We start from the raw sequence: 19736 nt of genomic DNA, 5'->3' as shown, positions 1-19736 counted from the left end.
TCAAGAGAAGAAAAAGCCTAGACGGATGAGAGATGACTAGATTCAATTTGGTTGACCGTTTTATGTGTGGATTAATTGGTGGAGTAGAGGACCTCGTGCATTTCAAGTAAAATACCTCAATGTTTATATCCCAGGACGAATTAACTTCAACAACACGCGAGCTAAATAGGACAAATTAGCTAGCAAGTGCAAGCTAGCTAGCTAAATTGCCATAAATGTTTACTGCTTTTTGGCCTGTCCCCAAATTAATATAATTGGTTCAGAGTTTGTTTTGATATTTTAACCTCCGTGTCGTGATCACATTTGGTGTGGGGGGACAAAATTAAATGTATGCACGATGGCGCACGCACTCACCCGGTTTGGGTTCCATGTTAACCACAACAGCAATAGCAACTTAGACCCAGTGAACCAGAGTGACCCTAACAGTAAAAATAACAAACACAGGCAGAGAAAGGGAGTGAGATACCAAAGGAGTGTGTGTGAGAGAAAGAAGGAGTGAGGAGGGAGGGGAGGTAGCTGCATTAAGTGTCTTGTGAAAGGGTGTGTGTGTGTATATGTGTCAGTGCATATGCGTGTGCCTTACCTCTACTATCTCTGTGCAGGCGTGGGAGACCAGGTATTGTTCCCGGGGGTCGATGACAGCAACCTGGACTAGAGCATTGGGCTTCCTGTCTCTGCCAGAGCCAATCAGATCCCTGCACTCTGGAGAAGGGGAGGACACACACATACACACAGAGAGAGAGAGAGAGAGTGGGGGAGGAGAGAGAAAGATGGAGCAGAGAGAGAGAGTTGATGAAAGGGGGAGGGCAGAGAGAGAGAGGACAGTCAGTATAGTACATTCCCTGAGTAAAACCCCAACATCAAACAACACAAGGTTGAATAGAAAGGAAAAAATGGAAAGGGAAAGGAGAGGAAGGAGGAGGGAAATCACCATGACCCCACCATTCCCAGGGCACGAGGTGAGAGTGGTGGAAGGATTTTTTTAAAACTATTTCTTAGGGAAGTATCCTCACTGTACAGGAAATGGGAAGTCATATGTCCTTACTTCTGGAAAGCAGCTCGTCTCCTGGGACCCAGTCGTCAAACTAACATGTCTGCCAGTCAGTCTTCTCTCTTCCTTCTTCCCTCAGCTGAGTGAGTGTGCTGAGGACTGTCCGTTTTATTAGGATTTAAAGTTTGTCAGTGAAACCCCTGGTCAGTCCCTAGTTCCTCCAGGCTTCCTGTTTGACAGGAAGACTGGGACGAGGGGAGGCGAGGGGATGGGGGGAGGCTAGGCCATCATAGGAAACCAACACTTCCTGTCCAGGAATGGTCCCTCCCTTTCTGTCTCAGTATGAGGCTGTGGTCACCAGAATTTAATGTAAAGTGATATTGGACGATACATGTAGATATTGAAGTAACCACAAAGAGCCATATGCTGTCACTGAATGGTTGAAAATCTGACTACAGTGCTCTAGGACTACTAGAAAGCGTGTAATATCTGACTACTCGACAGGGTGTAACATCTGACTACAGTGCTCTAGGACTACTAGACAGGGTGTAACATCTGACTACGGTGCTCTAGGACTACTAGACAGGGTGTAACATCTGACTACGGTGCTCTAGGACTACTAGACAGGGTGTAATATCTGACTGCAGTGCTCTAGGACTACTAGACAGGGTGTAATATCTGACTACAGTGCTCTAGGACTACTAGACAGGGTGTAATATCTGACTACAGTGCTCTAGGACTACTAGACAGGGTGTAATATCTGACTACAGTGCTCTAGGATTACTAGACAGGGTGTAATATCTGACTACAGTGCTCTAGGACTACTAGACAGGGTGTAATATCTGACTACAGTGCTCTAGGACTACTAGACAGGGTGTAATATCTGACTACAGTGCTCTAGGACTACTAGACAGGGTGTAATATCTGACTACTAGACAGGGTGTAACATCTGACTACAGTGCTCTAGGACTACTAGACAGGGTAGAATATCTGACTACAGTGATCTAGGACTACTAGACAGTGTGTAATATCTGACTACAGTGCTCTAGGACTACTAGACATAATATCTGACTACAGTGCTCTAGGACTACTAGACAGGGTGATGACTACAGTGCTCTACTACTAGACAGTGTAATATCTGTAATATCTGACTACAGTGCTCTAGGACTACTAGACAGTGTGTAATATCTGACTACAGTGCTCTAGGACTACTAGACAGGGTAGAATATCTGACTACAGTGCTCTAGGACTACTAGACAGGGTGTAATATCTGACTACAGTGCTCTAGGACTACTAGACAGGGTGTAATATCTGACTACAGTGCTCTAGGACTACTAGACAGGGTGTAATATCTGACTACAGTGCTCTAGGACTACTAGACAGGGTGTAATATCTGACTACAGTGCTCTAGGATTACTAGACAGGGTGTAATATCTGACTACAGTGCTCTAGGATTACTAGACAGGGTGTAATATCTGACTACAGTGCTCTAGGACTACTAGACAGGGTGTAATATCTGACTACAGTGCTCTAGGACTACTAGACAGGGTGTAATATCTGACTACAGTGCTCTAGGACTACTAGACAGGGTGTAATATCTGACTACTAGACAGGGTGTAACATCTGACTACAGTGCTCTAGGACTACTAGACAGGGTAGAATATCTGACTACAGTGATCTAGGACTACTAGACAGTGTGTAATATCTGACTACAGTGCTCTAGGACTACTAGACAGTGTGTAATATCTGACTACAGTGCTCTAGGACTACTAGACAGGGTAGAATATCTGACTACAGTGCTCTAGGACTACTAGACAGGGTGTAATATCTGACTACTAGACAGGGTGTAACATCTGACTACAGTGCTCTAGGACTACTAGACAGGGTAGAATATCTGACTACAGTCCTCTAGGACTACTAGACAGGGTGTAATATCTGACTACAGTCCTCTAGGACTACTAGACAGGGTGTAATATCTGACTACAGTCCTCTAGGACTACTAGACAGTGTGTAATATCTGACTACAGTGCTCTAGGACTACTAGACAGGGTAGAATATCTGACTACAGTGCTCTAGGACTACTAGACAGGGTGTAATATCTAACTACAGTGCTCTAGGACTACTAGACAGGGTGTAATATCTGACTACAGTGCTCTAGGATTACTAAACAGGGTGTAACATCTGACTACAGTGCTCTAGGACTACTAGACAGGGTGTAATATCTGACTACAGTGCTCTAGGACTACTAGACAGGGTGTAATATCTGACTACAGTGCTCTAGGACTACTAGACAGGGTGTAATATCTGACTACTAGACAGGGTGTAACATCTGACTACAGTGCTCTAGGACTACTAGACAGGGTAGAATATCTGACTACAGTGCTCTAGGACTACTAGACAGGGTGTAATATCTGACTACAGTGCTCTAGGACTACTAGACAGGGTGTAATATCTGACTACAGTGCTCTAGGACTACTAGACAGGGTGTAATATCTGACTACAGTGCTCTAGGACTACTAGACAGGGTGTAATATCTGACTACAGTGCTCTAGGACTACTAGACAGTGTGTAATATCTGACTACAGTGCTCTAGGACTACTAGACAGGGTGTAATATCTGACTACAGTGCTCTAGGACTACTAGACAGGGTGTAATATCTGACTACAGTGCTCTAGGATTACTAGACAGGGTGTAATATCTGACTACAGTGCTCTAGGACTACTAGACAGGGTGTAATATCTGACTACAGTGCTCTAGGACTACTAGACAGGGTGTAATATCTGACTACTAGACAGGGTGTAACATCTGACTACAGTGCTCTAGGACTACTAGACAGGGTAGAATATCTGACTACAGTGATCTAGGACTACTAGACAGTGTGTAATATCTGACTACTAGACAGGGTGAAACATCTGACTACAGTGCTCTAGGACTACTAGACAGGGTAGAATATCTGACTACAGTCCTCTAGGACTACTAGACAGGGTGTAATATCTGACTACAGTCCTCTAGGACTACTAGACAGGGTGTAATATCTGACTACAGTCCTCTAGGACTACTAGACAGTGTGTAATATCTGACTACAGTGCTCTAGGACTACTAGACAGGGTGTAATATCTGACTACAGTGCTCTAGGACTACTAGACAGGGTAGAATATCTGACTACAGTGCTCTAGGACTACTAGACAGGGTGTAATATCTAACTACAGTGCTCTAGGACTACTAGACAGGGTGTAATATCTGACTACTAGACAGGGTGTAATATCTGACTACTAGACAGGGTGTAACATCTGACTACAGTGCTCTAGGACTACTAGACAGTGTGTAATATCTGACTACAGTGCTCTAGGACTACTAGACAGGGTGTAATATCTGACTACTAGACAGGGTGTAACATCTGACTACAGTGCTCTAGGACTACTAGACAGGGTAGAATATCTGACTACAGTGCTCTAGGACTACTAGACAGGGTGTAATATCTGACTACAGTGCTCTAGGACTACTAGACAGGGTAGAATATCTGACTACAGTGCTCTAGGACTACTAGACAGGGTGTAATATCTGACTACGGTGCTCTAGGACTACTAGACAGGGTGTAATATCTGACTACAGTGCTCTAGGACTACTAGACAGGGTGTAATATCTGACTACAGTGGTCTAGGACTACTAGACAGGGTGTAATATCTGACTACAGTGCTCTAGGACTACAGGGTGAGACATCTGAATCAGGACATTGGACCTTGTCCAAATGGTGCACTTTATCCAACTAGCAACATTCTGGCAGACAAACAAGAATTGATCCGCTCTGCAAATGCGTTGTCACTATAGCACATTATTTAGTGAAATCGTAACCCCGAGTAACATTACTCAATAGAACAAAAATCCATTAAAACAGCAAAATATGACAGAAGGTTGTCGATTTTACAGAATAAGCAACTGTACGGCACAGAAAATAAAAAGGCTACAACAAGGGAGAATTGAAGAAGAGTCAAGAGGAAGCTACAGAGGAAGCCACAGGAGTTAATGGACTAACGCTGTATGAATGGTGCTAAGGCATAAAACTGGCTTTGCTGTAAAGACCTTTGCTTCCTTGATGTACTGGAGTCTCAGTGAACTGGTCCATCTAGCATTCTCTGATCTTTGGAGGATGAGAGTGTGAGAGACACGGGGCTATGCACTGGGACACACGCCAAGACAACGGGTTCACTCTGTAGAATTTCATCTCTTCCTTAGTTGAGTTATACCATACTGCAGGAAGTAGATGTACAGTTGAATGCAGGCAGAAACAAGCACGGACGCACACATGCAAGCATGCAAGGACCACACACACACACACACACACACACACACGTTTGTTGGCCTTATGTAAATTGCTGCAAGTATCATGTGTATTTCTATCTACATTAGAATTCTGATAGGCTTGTCAAGGTGAAAGTCGTCACCTTGACTGGTCTACGAACACAAACAAAGTCAAATTCAAGCGGCATTTGTCACCCAGTTTGTGTGTGCGAGAGGAAAGGGAAAACAGTGTTTTAGCATTTAGCCGAGCCGCTCTGCTGAGAAATGGGATGTCAGAACAACGTAACACTGTTCTGGTTGAAGCATTGACACACGGTCAAAGTCAAATTCAAGGTGAAATATCAAAATGGTCTCATTAGAAAACAGCTAAAATAGTGACATTCAACGGTTGTATATAGATACACAGTTGAAGTCGGAATTTTACATACACTTAGGTTGGAGTCATTAAAACTTGTTTTTCAACCACTCCACAAATTTCTTGTTAACAAACTATAGTTTTGGCAAGTCGGTTAGGGCATCTACTTTGTGCATGACAAGTATTTTTTCCAACAATTGTTTATAGACGGATTATTTCACTTATAATTCACTGTATCACAATTCCAGTGGGTCAAACGTTTACATACACTAAGTTGACTGTGCCTTTAAAAAGCTTGGAAAATTCAAGAAAATTATGTCATGGCTTTAGAAGCTTCTGATAGGCTAATTGACATGATTTTGAGTGAATTGGAAGTGTACCTGTGGATGTATTTCAAGGCCTACCTTCAAACTCAGTGCCTCTTTGCTTGACATCATGGGAAAAATAAAAGAAATCAGCCAAGACCTCAGAAAAAAAATTGAGACCTCCACAAGTCTGGTTCCTCCTTGGGAGCAATTTCCAAACACCTAAAGGTACCACGTTCATCTGTACAAACAATAGTGCGCAAGTATAAACACCATGGGACCACGCAGCCGTCATACCGCTCAGGAAGGAGACGCGTTCTGTCTCCTAGAGATTAATGTACTTTGGTGTGAAAAGTGCCAAACAATCCCAGAACAACAGCAAAGGACCTTGTGAAGATGCTGGAGGAAACGGGTACAAAAGTATCTGTATCCACAGTAAAACAAGTCCTACATCAACATGACCTGAAAGGCCGCTCAACAAGGAAGAAGCCACTGCTCCAAAACCACCATAAAAAAAGCCAGACTACGGTTTTCAACTGCACATTGGGACAAAGATCGTACTTTTTGGAGAAATGTCCTCTGGTCTGATGAAACAAAAATCATTCGCTCTACTATTATTCTGACATTTCACATTCTTAAAATAAAGTGGTGATGCTAATTGACCTAAGACAGGGAATTTTTACTTGGATAAAATGTCAGGAATTGTGAAAAACTGAGTTGAAATGTATTTCACTAAGGTGTATGTAAACTTCCGACTTCCACTGTAGACATATATAGATACTGTATGTGTTTCCTAGGCTTATATATATATATATATATATATATATATATAAAAATAAAGGGAACACTAAAATAACACATCCTAGATCTGAATGAATGAAATATTGTTATTAAATACTTTTTTCTTTACATAGTTGAATGTGCTGACAACAAAATCACACAAAAATTATCAATGGAAATCAAATTTATCAACCCATGGAGGTCTGGATTTGGAGTCACACTCAAAATTAAAGTGGAAAACCACACTACAGGCTGATCCAACTTTGATGTAATGTCCTTAAAACAAGTCAAAATTAGGCTCAGTCGTGTGTGTGGCCTCCACGTGCCTGTTTGACCTCCCTACAACGCCTGGGCATATTCCTGATGAGGTGGCGGATGGTCTCCTGAGGGATCTCCTCCCAGACCTGGACTAAAGCATCCGCCAACTTCTGGACAGTCTGTGGTGCAACGTTGGTGGATGGAGCGAGACGTGATGTCCCAGATGTGCTCAATTGGATTCAGGTCTGGGGAACGGGCGGGCCAGTCCATAGCATCAATGCCTTCCCCTTGCAGGAACTGCTGACACACTCCAGCCACATGAGGTCTAGCATGGTCTTGCATTAGGAGGAACCAGGGGCCAACCACACCGGCATATGGTCTCACAAGGGGTCTGAGGATCTCATATCCGTACCTAATGGCAGTCAGGCTACCTCTGGCGAGCACATGGAGGGCTGTGCGGCCCCCCAAAGAAATGCCACCCCACACCATGACTGACTCACCGCCAAACCGGTCATGCTGGAGGATGTTGCAGGCAGCAGAACATTCTCCACAGCGTCTCCAGACTGTCACATCTGTCACATGTGCTCAGTGTGAACCTGCTTTCATCTGTGAAGAGCACAGAGCGCCAGTGGCGAATTTTCCAATCTTGGTGTTCTCTGGCAAATACCAAACGTCCTGCACGGTGTTGGACTGTAAGCACAACCCCCACCTGTGGACATCGGGCCCTCATACCACCCTCATGGAGTCTGTTTCTGACCGTTTGAGCAGACACATGCACATTTGTGGCCTGCTGGAGGTCATTTTGTAGGGCTCTGGCAGTGCTACTCCTGCTCCTCCTTGCACAAAGGTGGAGGTAGCAGTCCTGCTGCTGGGTTGTTGCCCTCCTACGGCCTCCTCCACGTCTCCTGATGTACTGGCCTGTCTCCTGCTAGCGCCTCCATGCTCTGGACACTACGCTGACAGACACAGCAAACCTTCTTGCCACATCTCGCATTGATGTCCCATCCTGAATGAGCTGCACTACCTGAGCCACGTGTGGGTTGTAGCATGTGAAATTTATTGTCAATCAGTGTTGCTTCCTAAGTGGACAGTTTGATTTCAAAGAAGTGTGATTGACTTTACATTGTGTTGTTTAAGTGTTCCCTTTATTTTTTTGAGCAGTATATATATATATACGTTTAAGTGAGTCTTGTTTTGATCCCAGTTTAAATCAACAGCTTTGAGAATCAATCAATGATCCCATTCAAACCATGTGACATCAGAAATAGCCCTGAATCACTGTCTCTTTGCCCGGTCAGGGGAATGTACTCAAATATTTCCTGAATGCTTCTTATTAGATCAAAAGAGTTAACGGAAAAGAAGAATAGCAGCTTGTTGTATGAAAATGACTAACAACACTCTAGGTACCATGATACGTGCTTCTAAACCTGCACTTTGATATATCAGCTGATGTAAGAAGGGCTATATAAATACATTTGATACTCTCAAAGAGACTCGTCTCTATGACACACATGGTGTTGAGAGAGAGAGAGAGAGAGAGAGAGAGAGAGAGAGAGAGAGGTGCTCAGTCTGCTTCCCTACCCAGCTATCTATATACACATCTATCTATATATATATATACTGCTCAAAAAAATAAAGGGAACACTTAAACAACACAATGTCAATCACACTTCTGTGAAATCAAATTGTCCACTTGGAAGCAACACTGATTGACAATAAATTTCACATGCTGTTGTGCAAATGGAATAGACAACAGGTGGAAATTATAGGCAATTAGCAAGACACCCCCAATAAAGGAGTGGTTCTGCAGGTGGCAACCACAGACCACTTCTCAGTTCCTATGCTTCCTGGCTGATGTTTTGGTCACTTTTGAATGCTGGCGGTGCTTTCACTCTAGTGGTAGCATGAGACTGAGTATACAACCCACACGTGGCTCAGGTAATGCAGCTCATCCAGGATGGGACATCAATGCAAGCTGTGGCAAGAAGGTTTGCTGTGTCTGTCAGCGTAGTGTCCAGAGCATGGAGGCGCTACCAGGAGACAGACCAGTACATCAGGAGACGTGGAGGAGGCCGTAGGAGGGCAACAACCCGGCAGCAGGACCGCTACCTCCGCCTTTGTGCAAGGAGGATCAGGAGGAGCACTGCCAGAGCCCTGCAAAATGACCTCCAGCAGGCCACAAATGTGCATGTGTCTGCTCAAACGGTCAGAAACAGACTCCATGAGGGTGGTATGAGGGCCCGATGTCCACAGGTGGGGGTTGTGCTTACAGCCCAACACCATGCTGGACGTTTGGCATTTGCCAGAGAACACCAAGATTGGCATATTCGCCACTGGCGCCCTGTGCTCTTCACAGATGAAAGCAGGTTCACACTGAGCACATGTGACAGACGTGACCGAGTCCGGAGACGCCGTGGAGAACGTTCTGCTGCCTGCAACATCGTCCAGCATGACCGGTTTGGCGGTGGGTCAGTCATGGTGTGGGGTGGAATTTCTTTGGGGGGCCGCACAGCCCTCCATGTGCTCGCCAGAGGTAACCTGACTGCCATTAGGTACCGAGATGAGATCCTCAGACCCCTTGTGAGACCATATGCTGGTGCGGTTGGCCCTGGGTTCCTCCTAATGCAAGACAATGCTAGACCTCATGTGACTGGAGTGTGTCAGCAGTTCCTGTAAGAGGAAGGCAATTGATTCTATGGACTGGCCCGCCCGTTCCCCAGACCTGAATCCAATTGAGCACATCTGGGACATCATGTCTCGCTCCATCCACCAACGCCATGTTGCACCACAGACTGTCCAGGAGTTGGCGGATGCTTTAGTCCAGGTCTGGGAGGAGATCCCTCAGGAGACCATCCGCCACCTCATCAGGAGAATGCCAGGCGTTGTAGGGAGGTCATACAGGCACGTGGAGTCCCCACACACTACTGAGCCTCATTTTGACTTGTTTTAAGGACATTACATCTTAGTTGGATCAGCCTGCAGTGTGGTTTTCCACTTTAAGTTTGAGTGTCACTCCAAATCCAGACCTCCATGGGTTGATAAATTTGATTTCCATTGATCATTTTTGTGTGATTTTGTTGTCAGCACATTCAACTATGTAAAGAAGAAAATATTTAATAAGAATATTTCATTCATTCAGATCTAGGATGTGTTATTTTAGTGTTCCCTTTATTTTTTTGAGCAGTATATATAAAAGAACAATTGAAATTGATAAAAAACAAAACAGATTGGTTTGATGCAGATTGTAAAATTATAATCAAAAAACTTAGAACACTATCCAACCAAAAACACAGAGACCCAAATGGTGAATTACACCTTCATTACTGTGACATTTTAAAACTCTATGAAAGTACACTCAGAACCAAAAAAGCACAGTACAACAGCAAGCAGCTGACACTAATTGAGGAGTCCATAAACAACTTCTGGCAAAATTGGAAAAAACTTTTACAAATCTGAACAAGAGGAATTAGCGATACAGAATGGTGACAAATGGACAACCCCTTTTAAAACCCTCTACAACACCGTTCAAACAGACACAAACGCAGAACAACGCCAAATTCATGAGAAGTTGAATTGATTAGAAAAAGCTATGAAGGACAATCAAAATCCATTGGACTCCCCAATTACTGACCAGGAGCTCTATGAGAAACTTCAGGCTCCACCTGATGGCATCCTAAATGAGATGCTCAAACTCACTAGTGCAAAATTTCAATTGGCTATATTAAAAGTGTTTAATTTGATCTTGAGTGTAGGTTATTTCCCTGACATCTGGAATCAAGGACTCATAACCCCAATCCTTATGAACAGAGACAAATTTGACCCTCACAATTACAGAGGCATTTGTGTGAACAGTAACCTGGGGAAGGTTTTCTGTAGTATCATAAATGTAAGAGTTCTAAACTACCTTAATAAGCACAAGGTCTTGAGGAAAAGCCTCATTGGATTTATACCAAAACATTGCACAACTGATCATATTTACACCCTACACACTCTGATAAACATGTCCACCAAAATAAACGCTTGCTTTATCGACTTCCAAAAAGCTTTTGATTCTATTTGGCATTCAGGACTATTCTACAAAGTTATTGAAAGTGGTGTAGGGGGTAAAACATATGACATAATTAAATCAATGTATACAGGCAATAAGTGCAGCATTAAAATTGGCAAGAAAATAACATAATTCTTTAACCAGGGGCAGGGCCTTCAACAGGGTGGCTATCTGAGCCCTGCACTCAATATTTACATCAACAAATTGGCCACTATTCTAGAAAAATCCTCAGCCCCTGGTGTTAGTCTCCACAATTCAGAGTTTAAATGCCTACTCTTCGTAGATGACCTATGCCTGCTGCCACCTACAGCACATGGCCTACAGCAGAGCCTGGACCTGCTAGAGCAGTACTGCCAGACCTGGGCCCTGGCATTAAACCCCAAAAAGACTAAAATAATGATTTTCGAGAGAAGATCCAGATCTCAGGGAATTAGACCAAAGTTCTCAATTGGTACAAAATATATAGAGTACTGCACACACTTCAATTACTTAGGTTTAAAAATAAGCTCAACTGGACACCTTTATGAGGCAGTGAATGAACAGAGAGAAAGCACGCAGTCCATTCTACACCATTAAAAAACTAATTCAAATTGAAATACCTAAAAATAGAATTAGGCTAAAACGAATTGAATGTGTCATTGAACCAATTGCACTTCATGGCAGTGAGGTGTGGGGTCCACTTGCAAAACAAGATTTCAAATGGGACAAACACCCCATTGAAACCCTGCATGCAGAGTTCTGTAAGATTCTCCTACATGTCCAGAGGAAAACTATAAACAACGCATGCAGGGCAGAATTAGGCCAATATCAACTAATAATAGTAATTTGGGCGGCAGGGTAGCCTAGTGGTTAGAGCGTTGGACTAGTATCCGAAAGGTTGGAAGTTCATATCCCCGAGCTGACAAGGTACAAATCTGTCGTTCTGCCCCTGAACAGGCAGTTAACCCACTGTTCCTAGGCCGTCATTGAAAATAAGAATTTGTTCTTAACTGACTTGCCTAGTTACATAAAGGTAAAAAATCAACAAAAAAAACACATAAAGAGTAATTAAGCTTTGGAAACATCTAAAATACAGTGACCCCCTCTCATGTCATTACCAAGCCCTGCAATGCCAAGAGCTGAGCAAAGAAAAGAGTCCCCTCCTCCAGCTGGTCCTGGGGCTGAGTTCCCTAACCTGTTCTACTAACACACGGAAGCCTCAGGACCAGAACATCCAATCAAATCAGAATAAAACAAATTCCAACACAGTCAAAACAAAACTACATTGCTTATTGGGAAACAAGCACAAGCACAAAGCAAAATGCAGTGCTATCTGGCCCTAAATCGACAGTACTGATCAAAACCTTATAGAAACCTTGACTATGTACAGGCTCAGTGAGTAAATGTATGTAAATTGCAGCCAGTACCAGCCATTTTCCTACCTACAGCATTAGAATGCTGATTGTCTTGTCAAAGTGACAGTAGTCACCTTGACTTGTTTACAAACGCAAACCAACACAAACAAAGTCGAGATTCAAGCGGTTTTGTCATAAATAAAACAGTGTTTTAGCATTTAGCCGAGCCGCTCTGCTGAGAAATGGGAAATGGGATGTCAGAGCAATGTTGCGCTGGTTGAAGCATTCACGTTGTTGGAAGTGCAACACATTGTTTAATTAACACACGGTCAAATTCAAAGTGAAATATCAACAGGGTCTCATTTAGGGATACACGATATATCGGTATCGGCCGATATTAGCTAAAAAATGCCAACAACGGAATCGGCCCGATGTCTAGATTAACGGCGATGTGCAAAACCGATGTCAAAGCTGATGTGCCCACGTACAGTATATAACGTACGCACATGACGTAATGACGCCACGTAAAACACAGCATTCCTAACCTAGCCCACAATGTCTGCTGTGTGAATCGAGCAGTCATTTGAAAGAGTAAGAACATTTCAGCGAGACAACTCAAAGGCGAAATCCATTAACGCCAAGATAATGGAATTCATTGCCCTTGACAATCAACCGTTCTGTCGTTGGCTATCGCGACTAGTCGAGCACCGGTACACACTACCAAGTGCGCTATTTTTCAGATGTTGCCTTACAGCAGTAATAGCTTCACTGCTATTAGCGTCACGACATACTATGGAACGCCGTTTGGGTCTTTGCATGTCAAAAAATATATGTCAAATAACACTGTTTGACAGCTTTTAATTTGGCATGTCAAATAAAAGTTATATTATAGAATGTTGCGTGTTCTGAATTGACACGTGCAAGCTAAGCGACACCACTACTATCAGTAGCACTGTCAAAGCTGTACAAAAAAAGTCTGCAAACAAGCAAACACCGTCCACAAACGATGTGTTTACAATAATGCGTTGGTAATAAAGCATTATTTGTTTGACCGCATAATCTGGGGTAGCCAGCTAGCTTTAGCTTAGTACCTAGCTAGCACAAATACAACCAGCCTGAAAACAATGACCAGTAAAAACTGTCATTTTCATTATTCTTACAGACTGTGACTATGACAGACTGTGACTGTAACTGTAACTGTGACAGACTGTGAGTGTGACAGACTGTGACTGTGTGAAATTCCCATCCCCAGTCAGCCTATTGTGTGTATTGACATTCATTTTGCACTGTACATCTTTACCTAAGGATTGGGAATCAATGAAATGGGGTATCAGTTTACTCAATACCAAAAAAGATATTTTTCCCAACATTCTCCTCAGCATTATCAGACTCCTAAACATCCACACAGTATTGTTTTTCCTTGGGAATAGTGTTCAATACACATAGGTTGACAAATGTGGCTCAATTCACAGTTTTTTCAGAGTCCCACAATAAGAGCTCCGATGCCAATGTTCTCTGGGTGTCACTAAGTAGACTGATACCCCAGCTGGGTTCGAGTCCAGCCGGCCGCGACTGGGAGACCCATGGGGCACAATTGGCCCAGCGTCGTCCCGGGTTAGGGAAGAGTTTTGCCGTCATGATGTCCTTGTCCCATCGCACACTAGCAACTCCTGTGGCGGGCCGGGCGCAGTACATGCTGACACGGTTGCCAGGTGTACAGTATTTCCCCCGACACACATTGGTGGGCATTGGGTCAAGAGGCAGTGCGGCTTGGCTAGGTTGTGTTTCGGAGGACGCACGGCTCTCCGCCTTCACCTCTCCCGAGTCCGTTCAGTAGTTGCAGAGATGAGACAAGACTGTAACTACCAATTGGGAAAATACAAAATTGGGGAGAAAAAAAAAGAGGTAGAAAAAAAGAATATGATTTATCATTCAATCGATGACCCCATTCAAACCTTGTGACATCATAAATAAGCCTAAATAACACTATTTAATTCCATTTCCTCTTTAGGTTGTTGGTGTCTCTTTGTCCAGTCAGTGAAATGGACACAAATATTTCCTGAATGCTTTTTATTAGATCAAAAGAGTGGATGGAATAGCAGAATAGCAGCCTGCTGTATGGAACTTACTAACAACACTCTAGGTACCATGATACTCTCAAAGAGCCTCTTCCTTATGACACAAATGGTGTCCAAATGGAGAGAGAGACCGAGAGCGAGAAAAATAGAGACAGACAGGAGAGAGCGAGAGAAAGGGCGAACAGGTCGAGAGCAAGAGAGTAGAGAGAGAGAGAGAGAACAGGTCAAGAGAGAGAGAGAGGTAAGGAAAGGTACAGAGAGTTAGAGAGAGATAACGGGAATAGAGGAATAGAAGGAGAAAATAATTGAGTGAAGTGATAGAAGGCAAGAAAGAGAGGGAGTGGGTGAGTCATGAAAATACTAAGAGGTCTGACCACGCCAGATGTAATGCAGCCCGTTAGGCTAATTGGCTGGCTCGATCTGGATTAAAGTCCTTCAGCATTAAAGCAAATTACTTTCTGCTCCGATGCAATGGCCACAATCATCACTAATTTATCATCCTAAAATAGCCAAGACTTTTATCTGAAAACATGGTGTTTTTCTGTGACTCCCTGGGGTTTGGGGTGAGTAAATTGTATGGTTGTAAACTGAAATAATAACTTAGCTTTTAGTCTGATCATTATTTGAATGACGAACAACCTTTCAAATGTACTGTCAACAGCGTTATTATTTTAAATGATGATTTTGACCTTTGGAAGACAGACAAGTGTACAGATAACAGTTGATTTTTACATTCCATTATGAGTATCCTCCTCTACTACAACACTGACAGTGGCATGTAGACAGACAGACACAACAACGCAACAGTCATGGGCCACTACGAAGTGAGGTAAAGGAGCCAGTTAAATAGATGGATTGAACCACAGTTTGAGACAGGGCCGTGCGACTAACAGTCCTTGTGGATCCGTAGTGACATAGTGACTATCGTTGAGGTAACAGACAGTGTGACATATGGTATGGGGTGACAGGGACAACACATCCTCTTAGTAATGTTGTCACCAGACTGGAGCAGACAGTCAACGTTCCGGTATTGGATTCCCCTGGGCTAATACATTTCCTTCATCACCGTGGGCTAGAAACAGCGTGAGGTGTGAGTGTGTGTGTATATGCGTGCTTGCAAGCAAGTGTGTGTGTCAGTACACGTGTGTGTGTCAGCCCACAAAAAAAACATCATAGAGTAGCCTTTCGACCTTGGTTGCTCCAGGAGGCCACAAAGCATCTGCCATCAGGGTTAGTTTCTAGAACATAATATGAAAACTACTGTTCCAGAATGTGTATCCATCTAAAATCAGAGCTATAGGGAGATGCCTCCACCGTGTCTAACCTGTTGTCATGGAGGAAAGGCTACAGCGCCAGGCAGAACAAAACAACACAGCCAACTACGATGCGGTGCCATCTCTCTGGTGCTATTCCATCGGATGGATTCTACATCGTGACGTTCACCAACAACCCAGATCTTAATATTAGATATGTTGGAGTTACATTAAAGTGCTGGAGCCACACAGGGCTGAAGAACGCCGCGTTAGAATGGAGGAGGCAGAAGAACAGACGTGCGCGCAATCGCGCACAGAAACACACACACATTTCTATTTCCCCAGGGGCCATAGAAGATCCACTCCCTCTGTTCCTCAGCTTTACCCTACGTTTCGTCATTTCTCTTTCTCTCTCGCTTTTTCTCTTGCTTCCTCTCTCTTGCTCCATGTCTCTCTCTTTCTCCATCTCTCCCACAATCATAGCAGCACATCCAATTGTCAAAGACTCCAGCCACCCAAGTCATAGACTGTTCGCTCTGCTACCGCACGGCAAGTGGTACTGGAGCGCCAAGTCTAGGGTCCAAGAGGCTTCTAAACAGCTTCTACCCACAAGCCATAAGACTCCTGAACATCTCATTTAAATGGCTTCCCTGACTATTTGCATCCCCCCTCTTTTACACCGCTGCTATCTGTTGTTATCATCTATGCATGGTCACTTTAATAACTCTACCACCATGTACATATTACCTCAACTAACCAGTGCCCCTGCACATTGACTCTGTACCGGTACCCCCTTTATATAGTCTCGCTATTGTTATTTTACTGCTGCTCTTTAATTACTTGTTACTTTTAATTCTTATCCATATTTTTTTTCAACTGCATTGTTGAATTGGGGCTCGTAAGTAAGCATTTCACTGTAAGGTCTACACCTATTGTATTGTGACTAATACAGTTTGATTGGATGTGTGGTATAGAACTGGGGAGTTGCTCAACAGTGTTTGATCCTCTCTCTCAGTTCAAAGGCTCAGAGGATCTCTGACAGGTCCTGGGATCTTCACCTAGTATCACACTCTACTGAGGATTGACATGTGACAGTGGACATCTCTAACCGCATCGCTTCACAGAGTGATAGGAACAAAGCCACAGCCATTAAACTCAACTACTGACTTTATGAGGACAGTAACATTTTAGATAGAGAGGGAGAGAGGTGGAGATGGGAAGAAAGATGGAAAGGGAGAGAGAGATTGAGAGAAAAAGAGGGAGATATGGAGCGAAAGAGACAAAGAAACAGAAAAGAGAGGGAACGAAAGAAAGAGCAAGAGGAAAAATGTGAATACATTGACACTTTTCAAGACGAATTCACAGGGAATTTGTTTTAAAATATCGCCTCTGTGACCTTACAGGGAATCTAAATTCCATTAGAAGGGCAAATGGAGAGAGAAGGGGAGACAGTGGGGGTTGCTATGGGAGACAAATACACCACTCTCCAGATGAGGATTATTAATCACGATAATTATATCAGCGCTTCAATTAATTTGACAACATTATTTGCATCAGCCGCAGCCATTTTAACACCTGTTCAGTGTTCACCATCAGGTCTGTGGAAAATATAATGCCTGTTATATTACTAGAATGGCAATTCATGTTGTGGAGAGAGTCTATACATCTGACATGTCAATTAAACAGAGAAAATGACAACCATATGATGTTAGACTAGTGAAAGATGTCGAATTAATGGACAGATGTTGATTCTGTTAAGTCCACCAAATAAAGAACACGCACCATAAAGTGAGGAGCTGACTAGCGAATGATAATCTATACCAGGGGTCTCCAACAGGTTGACCGCTAGCGAGTAGCTCACAGCCCACCTATGAGTAGCTCGGCAAATAATTCCCGGAAGTATGCGCGATTTTTCATGTATTCCATTGCAAACTGTCATAAACAAATCTCACAAGTATGCGACACCGCAAGCTCCCAGCTACTAACTAATCAACACAACATTGACATTATTCCACCCATGGTTAGCCACTATTGGCTTAAAAAAGCCAATCCTAACACAACATCTGCCAATTCATTTCCAGCAATACTGTCTGTCTGTGTGGCGCGCGCGTTTGTCTATCACTCCACTTGATGTGATAACCATCTTGTGAGTTGACAGAAATACTTTCCCCAAAACCCTTATCCATGAAATGTTAACTGCAAAGGTGGCTTACCTGGAAAAAGTATACCACGAGTGAGTATATAATTTGTATCTATTATTTATTATTTGCCATGAAATGAACAGCAGGAGTAGAGAACCATCGCATTAAGCTCGATCGACACGTTCCCGTGCAATTAAAGGGACAGTTAAATTAAAGGGGAATTACACTCAAATCTATTTATTAGCTTTCTTCCAAACATACATTTGTTTTGTCAAATGCTGATTTTAGCAATTGACATGGACTCATAACATCCAATTTCGTTGTTTATCTATGAACACTTGTTCAGTGACCCCCCCATCCCCAAATAAAACTGAGAAAACATAGTTTGAGAAAATATTAAACAGAATTTGGTAAATAATCACAGATTTTATATGGCCCCCCTTAGAGTTGTTAATCAACCATTATATTACTAGATATATTGACAGAAAACAACTTTCTCTTGTACACTAAGGACCCGGGAAGAAAAGAATGTGCTTATCTGAAAGCTAGAAAAAAGAGTCGCTCGCAACGTTTCATTTTTTAAAAAGTAGCTCTCATGCTAGAAAAGGATTACAGACCCCTGCTCTATACAAATTATAAATAAAATTGCACATGTCTCACCTGGCATTGGACTTACTTAAATCAATGTTGATTGAGTGTCTTAACAGAAGAAACGGCTCCAGTAAATCTTTGAAGTGTGTTTGCACCATGTCAGATTGACATACAGAAACAGATGTTGACTGTTTGCATCCATGCTGAAGAGAGTTTGCCTTCAAATTGGTAGTTCTTTTTCTGGGAAACAAATTGGCCACTTCCCTTCCTTTATCCTGTATCCATGCTGAGCTGAAATGATGATTGGGCCTTTGTTAAAGGAGCTACAGTACAGGGAGTTATACACCGGTTGCCTGGTGACCCAAACGGCTCTATGTTCGCCACATACTTCAGTCTGAAACTGTCATCATTGAAGTCATTTGTGGGGATGTCAAAATGCGGGGTGTTGTAGAAAACAAAGTCTTCAGTGATTGGATAATCTCTAACCAATCAAAGTATCAAAGCCCACATGTGTTCTGGCTCAACCCATCAGTTTCTGGACCAGTCAGAACGGTTAGAATGTGTTTACGTTCTAGAAATCGTCGGGGAGGTACTCCGATCCAGACTTATTGCGGAGAAGAAATGAACGCCCGGTGGCTTGGCGTAGCATTTGGCCGGAGCAACTGCATCCTGCGCCAATTGCATCCAAATATACTATGGGGCTCCACTCTTTTGAAACGTTGAATGTGTGTATCCGTTGTTCCAACATCCAGGGTACAAAATGGCACCCTATATAGCAAACAAAGTAGAGCACTTTGTAGGGAATAGGAAGCTGTTTTCCAAGATCTAGCCGAGGTCATTTCCAAAATAGAGGCTACCTTCAACTTGTTAAAGTGTGTTTCTCTCAGAACATTACTAGACAGAAGTAGATGAAGTGATCTACTGTACTGTAGTTAAAATGGCCTCCTGCACCTCGCTTACACTCATTATAATATTGCCATGATCATCAACACTAGTGATCAGAATAAAGCTTGATCCACATTTGCAAACTTAAAAAGAAGAACTTAAAAAGCACAGTAAGGGGTTTTGAAATGCCCCCTCTGTGTGTGTGAAGTGGTTATTTCCCCTCTGTGTATAGCTCGGAGGTAACACACAGGTTACCTGAATGAGAAATGAAGGACACGACACTGGCGTTTGAAACATTGTTTTCCGACGTTGGCATTATCAAACGACAGCCGCACCTAATTTGTGTGCCGAGCGACAGCTAATGAGGGAAGCCGATTAATCAAGCTTTAATTGGTAGTTGACAGAGTGTGTTGGGAAG

At 43.1% G+C, this 19736-nt stretch overlaps 1 protein-coding gene across 4 annotated transcripts in view; it reads right to left on the bottom strand.

Annotated features, from left to right (window-relative positions):
• LOC124001345 (type II inositol 3,4-bisphosphate 4-phosphatase-like) overlaps positions 1–19736 on the bottom strand; it is a 282847-nt gene that overhangs the window by 232796 nt on the left and 30315 nt on the right. For 3 of the 4 annotated variants that reach the window (XM_046308075.1, XM_046308066.1, XM_046308067.1), the window contains exon 3: positions 584–702. In XM_046308075.1, coding sequence (XP_046164031.1) covers positions 584–702 — 119 coding nt within the window. Of the gene's footprint in view, positions 1–583; positions 703–18518; positions 18751–19736 lie in introns of those variants that run through there. The other variant, XM_046308068.1, reaches the window with a different exon arrangement.

This window comes from Oncorhynchus gorbuscha, linkage group LG17, assembly GCF_021184085.1.
Source record: "Oncorhynchus gorbuscha isolate QuinsamMale2020 ecotype Even-year linkage group LG17, OgorEven_v1.0, whole genome shotgun sequence".
NCBI classification, from domain to species: Eukaryota; Metazoa; Chordata; class Actinopteri; order Salmoniformes; family Salmonidae; genus Oncorhynchus; species Oncorhynchus gorbuscha.
This window is presented reverse-complemented; position numbering and strand designations above follow the sequence as displayed.